Below are 12,076 nucleotides of genomic sequence, written 5' to 3' on the forward strand. Positions count from 1 at the left end.
ATGCATATTCATGTATGACTGAAAAATTGTGCTGTACACCAGAAATTGACACAACATTGTAAACTGACTATAACTCAATTTTTTAAAAAATTCTGGAAATAGTGGTGATGTTTACACAACATTGTGAATGCAATTAATGCCACTGAATTTTACACTTAAAATGGCAAAACAAACAAACAAAAATAAAAAATAAATAAAAACCATCACTCTGGCTGCTGAGTGGAGAAAAGACTGTGTTGAGGGAGGGGCAGAGGAAGCGGGGAGACCAAGAAAAGGAGGCTGTTGCATTATCTAGGCAAAGACACTCAAAACAGTATTTTGGGGGAAACTCTCCTGGGAACAGGGGTGACAGATCAGTGCGTCTGAGTGCCAAACCACAGAAACATGTATTCTTCTTAGCCCAGGTACTGTAAATCTGAAAGGCTTTCAGCTTGTTATACGCTCTCCTAATTACAAACCCCACTAATTATTATGTAGACCTTAGCCAATTATCCCATGGGGTATTGTGCCGGCCACCATTTATGAATTTGCTCATGCGGAACGGGTTGAACCCTTATGGGCAGGCCCCACGAGATCCCAGCAGTAATGTCCGTGCTCACAGGGAGCCAGGCACAGGCACGCTCTCCCTCTCCCTGGGGAGAGTTCCACACCCCGACCTCGGCCTGGCTCCCACACCTTGAGTAAGTCCCAGCTGGAACATGAGTTTGTTTAGGACAGTTTCCCTCCCTCCCAAACCCTTATCTCCAATGCCAGTATAATTGCATTTTCAGAGACCCAGAGAGTCATACAGACAGAAAGGAAAAGAAGTGCTGTTCACCTAGCATTTATTTGGAAGTGAAGGTCAAAAGGGATAGAGGCTGAAAATGGCCCAGAAGTGAAAAACAAGTTGTCCTTCAGAGGCAAAAAAAAAAAAAAAAAAGGCTGAATTTTAGCATCACAACTAAAAGTCACGCGAGGCAAATGGTATAAAGACCTCTTTTCTGGAGGGCAGGAGGGGATTCTGTCCCCTTAGAAAGTGAATCAGCTTCAGCGGAGAGGCGGTTTGGCCATCAGGCAGGATAGGGGTGTGGGAAAGAGCACAGCTTTTCGAAGATGGAAGCAAAGGACTGTAGGCCCAGCTCTGTCACCATCTGGCTAGGTGACCCCGGGCCAGCTGTCCAACTTCTTTTTATCTGTGGGGAATAATGATGGTTCCTGCCTTGGGCCACTGTGAGGCTTAACAAGCTGTCAGGTCTGTGAGGACCCATTTTTGTAAGCCCCACTCCTAATACTGGGTAGAAACAAATATTTGTATTTTGATTTGTTGGCCGCCTCCACATGCATACTCTCAGCAAAGCCCTTCCATCACGTTCTCCTCCACTTTGTGGGGTCCCTGCAAAATCTCTGCATCTACTGACTCAAGATTAGGGACAACAGAGTACCATCCTATACAAATTCATATTTAAACCAGTGCCTACTGTATTTCCAAGCTCCAGACCTGACAGTCTCAAATACCTCTTTGATGATGCCACTTCTGGGTCCTTCAGACTAATTTAACACTTCCCTAACCGAGAATGAATTTTCCTTCCCCAACCTGCTCCTCTTTCTCCTCTATTCCCAGCAAAGGACACTCTCTCATTAACCAAGGCCCAGCAAGTAAAGCTGACCGCTCCTCCATCCTTGAACATTTTCCCACCCCAGTGACATTCTCCAGGATGCTGGAATGGCCCACTAGGAGAGGGGGTCTCTCTAGGAGATTTTCTGCAATCTCCCTGAGGGCCCCTGTGTACTGACTTAAGTCAGTCCTCCCAGCAGTGGGTGGGTGGCAGGAGAGGTTGGGGCACAGACACTTCTCTGGGTCCCCCATCTCGACCCCACCTGCTCCACTTTGCACCCACAGAGCTCGCCTTCGCTGACATGGCAGACAGTCTTATCCCTCCCCCATCAAGGGTGCCCTTGGATCCCTGGCCTCGGGCAGGAAAACCAGATGCCCACACCTTGGCTGGCACCAGGTATTTACTCATCAAACACTGGTAACCCAGCCACTGGAGTTGTCCAGGGCAATGAACCAGGTAGCAGGAGGCACCTGGGGAGCTTTTAAAAATGCCATGTCCAGAACTCGACCTTCAGAGACTAACTAGCTCAGTGAACTGGCAGGAGGGCAAATCTGCATTTCTGAAGCGCCCCAGGTGATTGAATGCTTAGCCATGTGGATAAACCATGATCTCAGGGGCCAAGGCCATGTGTGTTATGAAATTATGTATTATTTAAAAAGCAAGCAAAAGCTGACCAGTTCAAGATGGTCCTGATTCCCCTGCCCCACTCCTTGCCCACCCCTCGCAACCCAATTCTGAACAATATTCATGGGCAGGTCCACAGGCAAACCCACTTCAGCCCTCCCCAAGCACACTGCACAGGGGCAAGCAAGAAAACACCAAAGAATTTCCGTTCTAGGCAAAGGGCACTTTGGTCTAGTCACTGCTGTTTGCAGAGCAGTGTTTGCTTTAACACAGAAGCAGGGAGAGTGAGGAAACTGGTTTGGCAGGTTTGCTGGGTGGGAGAGAGCACTTGAACCAAAGGTAAAATAAGGGAGAGTCTCAAATAGAAGGCACCAAATATTCCAGTGGCTTTGTAATCAACAGTCCTTGAGCACTTGATCTGTACTATGACATGGGGACTATTATGCCCATTTTACAGAAGGGGAAATTCCTTGGCCTCAGCTTGCAAGGGGCATTACCTGGATTTCAATCTGAACAGTCTGATTCAAGAACCTTATAAATATTGGGAAGATGCCATCAGGGCTGTGGTGGGGAGTAGGGGATTGGAGGTGGATAAGAGGAGGAAAAGGGAAGAAGGAAAAAGACAGGAGGCCTAAAACCCTCCCAACAGTAATAAGCAAAAGCTGAAGTACGTACAAGGAAAACTTGGTGATGGAGAGGGGAGGAGGGCAGGGGAGGGAGAGAGACGCCACCACAAATTTCTTTCTAATTGACCAAAGACAAAAAACACTTAAAAATGTCCAATTGCCCTCCCATTTCCAGAATCGGGTTTGAGGTCTCCCCTCTTGCCCTCCACAGCTTTCAGAGGGAAGCGCTCAGTACTCTGTATCCCAGGACACACTTACCACTACAGTCTGGCTTCAAGAGCCACTGACTGGGCATGCAGCCCTCACAAGCATCTTAGAAAGTTCTAACAGACCCAACATTCCTTGCCAATTACCATCAATATTGAGGGCTGGGCTGAGGCCGCAGTTTGAGAGGGAAAAATAAGCCAAGGTATAAGGGGTAGTAAATATTTATTTACTCATTCATTCATTTGCTCAAAATAATATTTGAGTGCCTATTCTGCCCCTAAGAAATATGAGCCCACCATTTAATGACTCTTTCCTGTTTCCTTATATCCATCTCACTTTATGTTCAACCCACATCAGCTTTATTCTTTCTGTAACTCCAGGGTCCAGCCCAGTGCTCACCCTTAGCAGGCACTCATATTTGTTGACCAAATGAATCCAAACAAATGAACGGATAGACACATTTAATCCTCACAACAAACTTATAAGTAGTATTGCCTCCCCCCATCTTACAGATGGGGGCAACTGAGGCTCATAGAAGTAAAGGGATTTACTCAAGGTCACACAGCTAGTAGCTGAAATTCAAACCTGGATCTTTCACGGACCTAAGGACCAGCCGGACCAGCCGTACTCATCTCATTCCCCTCCTTGAAAGCCTAGAGCCCTGAAAGGAGATGGGGTTTGGCAGAGCGAAAACTCAGAAAGTCTGGATTGTGACAGGTGCCTCTTGGGGATTTTCAGGTTTTGGCAGCTTCTGGGAGATGTGAGAGCTGATTGCTTCAGCGTCTGGCTTATCTGGGGCTACACTTGGAAGGGATTGTGTAACAGACACCAAGGTGAGCATTTTGGGGAAAAAAAGGCTCACTGAACAAAAAGACCCAGAGAGCAAACAGGGATTTCCATAACCACCTGGCTGAGATGAAGGGCAGGTCAGGTGGCTTTGCAGAGAAGCAGCAGCAGCCGCCAGCCTTCCTCAGATGGCCTTACAGGGCCCAGGACCTTTCCACCACTCCTTGTGGGACACAAAGGCAAGGCAGGAGGATGACCCATTGATGTCCTACCTCAGGGAGCTCTGCACCAACCCTCAAAAGATGAGTCATAGGGGAGTGATGTTTAGGAGTTTGAGGGGCAGAGGAGAGGGGATCTGATGACATAAAGTGATCCCAAAGCGGGCTTCCATATTTGTTTTTTTTAAAGCCTAGTTTAACTAGGGAGCCTGTGTACTATTTCAATCACCTTTCAGCACATCTTTTAGGAGGGGGAAAGGAGTGTATTTAATCCACTACAAGTGGGTACTTGTGAGCTGGGTCAATCCATCAAGCAACCAGAGCTCTAACCCAAAATACAAGGCTGTTTGTCCAAAGCCAGGTGGTGGAAGAAGCAAAGCAAGGAAACCATCGGTGTGAAAGCCTGCCTGCTTTTTTCCCAACCCTCAGTCCACTTCAGGCTGAGTGCACTAGGGTAATTCTCCTGAGATCCGAGAGACTGGGTTTCTCCAACCAGTTTGTCTAAGGAAAAGGAAAATAATCAGAAACTCTAAAGAACTACTTTACAAAAAAACAAAAACAAAAACAAAAACAAAAAAACCCCCACACTTTACAGTTGTGGTTGCGGTGTTTGTTTTAGCATCCTCCATTCCAGAACTTGGAGAGGAACCAATGGAATAAATGAAAGTCTGAGTGAGACTGTGGGGTCAGCCATCTCACCGGGCACAGGAATGACCCCAGAAAACCACCCCAAGATCCCCTGAATTTGGATAAAACCCTATCTGTGCCACTCTTCAGCCACCTGTAGACATAAAGTAACAGGCCCCTCGTTCTCAGACTCCCATGCAGCAAATTTCCAACAGGCCACGGTTTAACCTGGCACTAATGTTGCATCCTCCATCTTCCTGGGCTGTCCAAAGAGAATGAAGCCAACTCCCTAAATCCTGGCTGCCTTTTTAAGTCACAAAGCCAGTTCCCCAAGGTTGCACCTGTGATTTTACTAGAAGGGTACTTTCATGTTGGGGGGGAGTTCCACATTGCATTGGTAGGTGACCCAATGGTCCAAAAAGGCCAAAAAAAAAAAGCGAAATTCAGGAAATCTGTTGAGTGGGGCTGGGTATGTGCCTATAAAAGAAACTAGAACTGCACAAGCAGCTTCCAGAGGCTGCCTCTCCCACCAGCACCACCAGCTCCCAGCCCCTCCACCTCCCATTGGGTCTGACCCACCTCCATCACCACCAGCTCCCGTCGGGGGTCCCACCCTGTTGACACCTCTGCTCTCCAGGGCACAGAGGGAGGATGACGTCTACTTCATGATAGACACAAACTGCCCAAATACCCTCTTTCTTTTTTTTTTTTGCGATTATTGAGAAGGGGCGAGAACAGGAGGAAGAACACCTGTGGATCCCTGAACAAAGTACGAAATTGCCTTACACTTCAGTTTCATCATCTCAAAATAGAAATAACAATGATGCCCACCCTCATAAAGTTCTTGGGAAAATTAAATAAGATAAAATATATGAAGCACTTGCCCCAGAGTCCAGTTCAAAAGTGAATAGGTGTGGCTATTAATAATGATAATATTTATGTTATTACTAATATGTAATAATATTATTATTGGTCAGATCCAAGAACTTGTAGGGTGGCAGGGGATAGACTAACCCACCTTGGTGCTACCAGATGTCTTGGTGAAGGAAAACAAAGTGACCAGCACCTGTACTGCAACACGTGATACACAGATGCGTGCACCATTTCTAACCTCTGCCCTGAATTCAGGACTGGATCAACTTCCTCCAAGAAGCCAGTCTTCAAAACATCCCAGGCCACCACACATTCTGGCACCTAAATGCCCGTGTCCAACAGTGCCATCTAAGCGGGTCCTGGGACAGTTCTCAGCAACCTGCTGGAACATGAGATACCAGGGGCAAGGCTGGAGAATCCCTGTATCTCCTCAGTCACTCCTGGGGTCCCAGCACAGGGCCGGACAGAACATCGAGCAGAGACTGGCTGCATAATGGCAGACCCAGTGCAAAAATTGGGCAGACAACACTTCCTTTTTAATCCGGTAGAAAGCTCCACACAGCCGGGCCCCAGAAAAGCAAATATGTTTAATCAATCAAACTGCAGTTTCTCTGTTTAAAAAAAAAAAAAAAAAAAAAGCCACTGTTGGAACAACTTCCAAAGTTCAAAAAAAAATTCGGACAACAGCGTGATTGCTGCAGATTTTCCATGTGGCCAGATTGGAAGACTAGGGGGGAGGGTAGAGCTTAGCATGAACCAAGTCCTGGGTTCCATCCCCAGGTACCTCCACTAAAAATAAATAAACCTAGTTACCATCCCCTCCAAAAACTAACTAACTAAATAAACCTAATTACCTTGCCCCCTCAAAAAAAAAAAAAATTTAAGAAAAAAAAGATTGGAAGACTAAACAGTAAATTCCTTCAGGGGAATTATGGGTGATTTCTCATTTCAATAAAGTGTTTTATTGTTATGATACTCACCCAATCAACTGAATCAAGAGGGAGGAGAAAGTCGAAAAGGAAATAAGCACCTGGGAATCAGTGAAACCAGAAAAGAAAGCAACCTCCCCTTACTCTCACTCCTGGGCAACAGTGAAGTCAAACAAAGCAAACTCTAGAATCCTGATTATCACAGTGATAAGGCCCAGAAGTACACTATGTCCATTTTCATTCCCTGAGTCAGAGCTACCAAGCTTTAAAAAAAAAAAAAAAAATTATTCCTTAGAGGAATAGTACCTGTATCAAAATGTTTTCATCTCTATGAGCAAAAGCCACAACCTAGTAACCAAGAGGGCTCCTCAGTCATCCCAGAGATGGTGCAGAATGGGGCCTGGGAGTCGGATCCCTGTTCAGATTCCTGCTCTGCTGATCCTGGGGCAAGTGGACTCCACCCTCAGGCCTCCATTTTGCTCATCTGCAAAACGGGAATTACCACCCCCACCCAGACACCCTCTTCCCACACATCAGATTTTTGCAGCCTGAAATGAGACTGTCTCATAGTGGTCAGAGCAATAAGAAACACATACAAGGCCTCTAATAAGTGCTCCCCCCATAACTAAGTTCACCATACAAGATAGCCCCCTCAACCCCAATGCTCTATTATGGTAAAATTTTACATCCCTGCATCTATGTAAATTACAAAGAAGTGTCATCTGAGCCAGGGAAGAAGGGGGTCGCCAGCCCAGCGGCATGAGAGCGCCCTTTCTCGAACTCTTCCCACTCCCACCCCACCCCGCTCAGGGACACCGGCGGCGCGCCTTCACCTTTGCCCAGGACTCGACCTCTCTCCAAGTGCCGCCGGGGCACGGTGAACGTATAGCTCTCGGCGCCAAAGCCAGGATTGCAGGGCTCCGGCTCCTGGCAGAGCCACGGTGAGACCTAGGTAGGGGAAAGGTATGGAACCAGGGTGACTTGGGGAGGTCCCCTCCTACCTACACCGAAACCAAGGGCCCCTCCCCTCCCTAGCTCGCGGCGCCAGGGCTGTGGGAGGGACCCATCCCCATACCCAGGGGGCAGGCAGCCACACCAAACTCTTTCAGAAACCCGCAGCCCCAAACCCCCAGGAATTCCCGGGGAGGAGGCTGCTGGGTCTTCTCCTCCAGACCTAGAACCCCTTTCCTTCCAGTCTCCTTTTTCATTTCATTGGAGACATTTTTACTCCTCCCAACTCCACTTTCCTTATACCGAGAACGCCCCCACTCCTAAGGCCAGTTCCTCCCACCAAGAGGTACTCCAACCCCTTTTGACCCCACTTTCTTATCCCGGGGTGCCCAATACCTATTTACTACCCTTTCTTCACAGGGAAGGTGACTTATTTCTACTGGTTTCCCTTCCCTTACCTCAGGGGTCATCCCCACTATTCCTGGCTCCCCTCTGACATGGACTGGAGCCTCCCTATTCCATACCCAGACTCCCACCCTACTCCACGCCCCCCATCCCCCGTCCCTAGCCCACCCGAGTCCAGCGAAACATGCCCCCAACCTCGGGTATTTGCGGGAGGCAGTGGGCAAAGCAGTTCTAGTGCTTCACCCGCACCGGCTCCCAGTCCCTTCTCCCTGGAGTCCAGAGCGCGGCGCAGTTTCCAGGCGGTTCAGGCCCTTTGGACCCAAACTTTCTTGGAAGAGGGAACGGGGGCGACAGGAAAGAGGAAGGGACGACGAAAGAGAGGGACTGGTGGCCGGGGCGCGGTAAGTGGGGCCGGAAGGAGTCCCTCAAAGTCAGGGGACCCAAGGTACCTGCAGCAGCAGCAGCAGCAGCAGCAGAAGCGGGGAGAGGTTGTGACACGGGGGGCCCATGGCAGGCTGGGCGGGGGTTGGGCCGGGTTCGGCCGGGCTGGAGTCTGGCTGGGCTTCCGCGAACTCACAGGTGCTTTTGGGCTCCGGACGCCACTGAGCTGGGCAGCGCCGCAGCACCCAGGTGAGCCTCAAAGGCCCCGCCCCCTGGACAGCTGATTGGCTGAGGATGCACCTGCCGCCTGCAGCCAATGAGCGGCGCGGCCTCCGCTTCCTCCCCGAGCGGGGTCGGACGCTCCGCCCCCGATACTGTCCTGCCTCGCGCCCACCCAGTGACCCGCTGGTACAATCAGCGGGGTAGGGGCTCCAAAATTCCTATTGCCGCCAGGTTCAAATACTAGCCTCTCTGTGGCTCATTAACACCTGGAGCCAGAAAGGACTAGAAAGGATTTTACCCTTTAACTATGTCTATCTTTTTTTTTTCTTTTTTAATATCACACATAATGCTTTTAGTTCCTGAGGTTTCCAATCTAATTATTTTCAATTGTTTGATAATACTTGTATTTTTATTCAGTTTTAGTTGAATTAATTTCAGTGTTAAAAACGCTGGGGTTACATCACTATCAGTAATGAAAGGTAGTTTCATCATTGCAGATTAAACTGATGCCGAATAGTCTCAATAGGATATTGGAAATTTGCTTTTAGATAAAAATATTTCATTTTATTAAGTTGTTACCTAATGACTACCAATGCCAGGTTCTATACTAGCACTAGGCACATGCTAAGACTTCCGAACATGAGGGGAAAGAGAAACACACAAAAAAATAATTAAAATACTATTTCCATCTTTTTAAGTGAGGGTCTCCATCAGTCAGTGACTCTGCAAATCAGTTCATTGGGCAGAACTCCCTCCCTCTTTCGAAGCTTCAGTTTCTCCACCTTCCGGATGGGAGTAATAATCACAAATGCCTCACTATGTTGTTCTGAGGTTGCCATACAATTAATAATATCAATATTTCCTGCACGATAAAAGTTGTATACAGATTTGAAGGATAATAATAGTAACAATAGGTGCTGGGCATACAAAGTTACTGTGCCAGGCTCTGTGCTAAGCATTTGACATTGACAGCTCATTTAATCTCATCTCAAAACCACTCAAGAGCTGTGTTACTATTCCCATTTCATAGACAGGCAACTGAAGCATAAAGAATTTGGGGCCAGTAGGAGGTGGTGGAGGAACCCACGTCCCTCTGATTCCAGGGTCTGTTCTTCCATTAGCTTCACCTCATGTGGCCCCACATAGTCTTGCATCTGGAGCTACAGTTTTCAACCTGTCCTATAATGTTGACTGAAAGAGATCCATTAGAGAACACGCAAACCTGTTATTTACAAATAACTCAACATCTCATGCAAGGGAGACCATCATTCCCTTCACCCTCCAAGCACGATCAGAATTACAGTATGTAGAGTCAGCTACTAACTGTGTGACCTTGGACAAGTCAGTGTTCTCCTCTGTGTAAGTGGGTTATTAGGTGCTAATACAAGAAAATCACTAAGCAGAGTACTTGGCGCCTCATAGCAACTGCTTAGTAAGTGTTCGGTGTGGAGGTTGTGCTTTGGAAAGGACCATCTCTTTTCCCCCTTGCTCATGGGGAAGGCAAAGTTTAAATATTTCACCCAGAGCTTAAGGTGAATCTGAGCCCACGGAGGCTACCTTCTCAATCCCAGAGGAGAGGTACTGTCTCAAACCAACACACCGTTTCAGGTCAGTCCAGCTCCCCACTCCCACCCACCCCACCTGTCCCCTCAGTTTCAAAGAGTTTCCCCACCTGTTTCCTCTATTTTAATGGGATTCTGAGCATACGCCCAGGCCATTTGGATTTCTGCATCTTGGCTCTTTCTGCCTCTTAACTCACCAGGAGGCTCAGGGGGAAAAAGTTTCCAGTATTGCCTTTCCCACTGAGGCTCCTGCTGGACTGTGCATTAAACAAGATAATGGAAATACAGAAACAGGCGTTTCCCCCATGTGGCAGCCTTGTCCGTTTATTTTTTTTTCCCTCAGTTATGCAAAAATTCATATTTTATACCATCACTCGGCCCAGGGAGCCTTTAGGGCTTTGCTTTCCTCCTCCCAGCAAGCCCTGGCCTTGCAACTCTGCAGCGACTCTCATCGACTCCTCCATTACACTCTGATAATTCAATAAAAAGGATTTTAGAAAACAATTAGGGGCAGTGAGGACAGGTCGGGCATCAGCTCACCCCAGACTTCTCGGCAAGCCCTTCTCCAAACTCCAGGGAGCTGATGGCGAAGGGCTGCTCGCTCAATGGTCCAGAGGGAGTCAGGGACACACAGGGGTTTCCCATGGAGGCAGGGCATTGTGTGGCCCTCTGTGAATTGCCTCAATCTCCTATTCCATCAAAAAAAAGATACCTCATTGTGAGGATCAAATGAGCTGCTGAAGGCGCTGATCTCAGGCTAATGGAGGATTCAAGTTCCTGTTCTGCCAATAGCTGGGTAGCATGTCACTTGCTCTCTTCTAGTCTCAGTTTCCTCATCCATAAAATGGGGATGTTGGTAGCAAGTAATTCTCAAGATTATTGCAAGCGCTGTAGGAAGTTAGCTATTAGCCCTCTAGGCTCAGTGCATTCCCCTCCCAGTTCTAGTCCAAACTGTGAGCCCCCATGGGGCCTCCCCACCCCTAGGCTCTCCTTTTCCCAGCCCTGCCCTTAAAGTCTCTTAGGCTATCTCTGGGAAACTCACACCGACTGGTTAGTCATTTAGACCTTCGCAGGGTCATCTGCATTTTAAAGAGAGCTCTGAGGTATAATTCTTTCAAAGGAAGGAATTTTGGAACTAGTAAACCCTGCCCAGGTTTCTTAACCTGGTATCTGTGGATGGGCTTCCAGGGTGAGCGGTCGTGAAACCCCTGAGATTGTTGGACTGTTGGGTGCAGGTGGTAAGGTCCGTTGTATTCATTGGTGTCTCATCTCAAGGGAAGAAAAATAAAAATCTTGAAGGTGAGGTCTCTTGGAGGGCTCCTCCAATGTTAATGGAAGAACTGCAGGCATCAACAGGGAAAAGAAATGTTGACCAGAGGTCTTATGGGTGCCACTCCAGGTGCATGACAGCCCCTACTGCAGTTGGTGCTAATCAGGCACCCATGGCTGAGAAGGGCAATACCAGGGTTTCCGTGTTGCCTGCAGGGTGTGTCTCTGACCTTTATTTCCTGGGCGTCCTGGTGACCAGTGAGCCTGGAGGCTAAAGATTAATTCCCCAGGCAGTCCTGTTGCTTTCATCTCCTGGCAAAGGGATGGTGATAATGGCACTTGGACTGGGAGGGGCACCCCACCCCCAGCCTCTGCCAAGAAGAGCCCAACCACCCAGCCAGCTGGGGAGGACTCCCAGGGAAATTGGAATTGCTGGGGATTTCAGTCAGATCAGGCTCCCCTGTGTGGGGAGAGGAGGCTCCTTACCAGCTGCTGCTGGGGGCTCCTGACACCTCTGCTCTGCCGGGCAACATGCGGGGAGGGACCTGGATATCCCACTTCAGCCTCCTGTTAAAATGATGGTAACTGATAGGGGTGCCGCCCTTGGAGCTCAGCCATTCACTGCTGCAAAAAAAAAAAAAAAATTTATTTCAAACACAATGAAAATAGTATAGTGCATACCATATATATGTAATGAAATACCATATAGCTACCATCTGCTTCAACAACTTTTTTTGTCATTTTTATAAATTTGTAATTTGTAAACTTTGTTCCAAATCTTGTTTCATCTTTTCATCCCAG

General features: G+C 48.0%; 1 protein-coding gene across 3 annotated transcripts in view; it reads right to left on the reverse strand.

Annotated features, from left to right (window-relative positions):
* The window catches only part of CDH1 (cadherin 1), a 67,907-nt gene extending 59,448 nt beyond the window's left edge, over nucleotides 1-8,459 (reverse strand). Inside the window, exons 1-2 of one of the 3 annotated variants that reach the window (XM_074370526.1) lie at nucleotides 8,299-8,457; nucleotides 7,319-7,435 (exon numbers count right to left, since the gene is read on the reverse strand). In XM_074370526.1, the coding sequence (XP_074226627.1) occupies nucleotides 7,319-7,435; nucleotides 8,299-8,350 (169 nt within the window). In that variant the 5' untranslated portion in view covers nucleotides 8,351-8,457. Of the gene's footprint in view, nucleotides 1-7,318; nucleotides 7,436-8,290 lie in introns of all 3 variants that reach the window. The other 2 variants (XM_010962530.3, XM_010962531.3) reach the window with 2 other exon arrangements.
* Nucleotides 8,460-12,076: the final 3,617 nt, after the last annotated feature.

Source organism: Camelus bactrianus, chromosome 9 (genome assembly GCF_048773025.1).
Source record: "Camelus bactrianus isolate YW-2024 breed Bactrian camel chromosome 9, ASM4877302v1, whole genome shotgun sequence".
Taxonomy (NCBI): Eukaryota; Metazoa; Chordata; class Mammalia; order Artiodactyla; family Camelidae; genus Camelus; species Camelus bactrianus.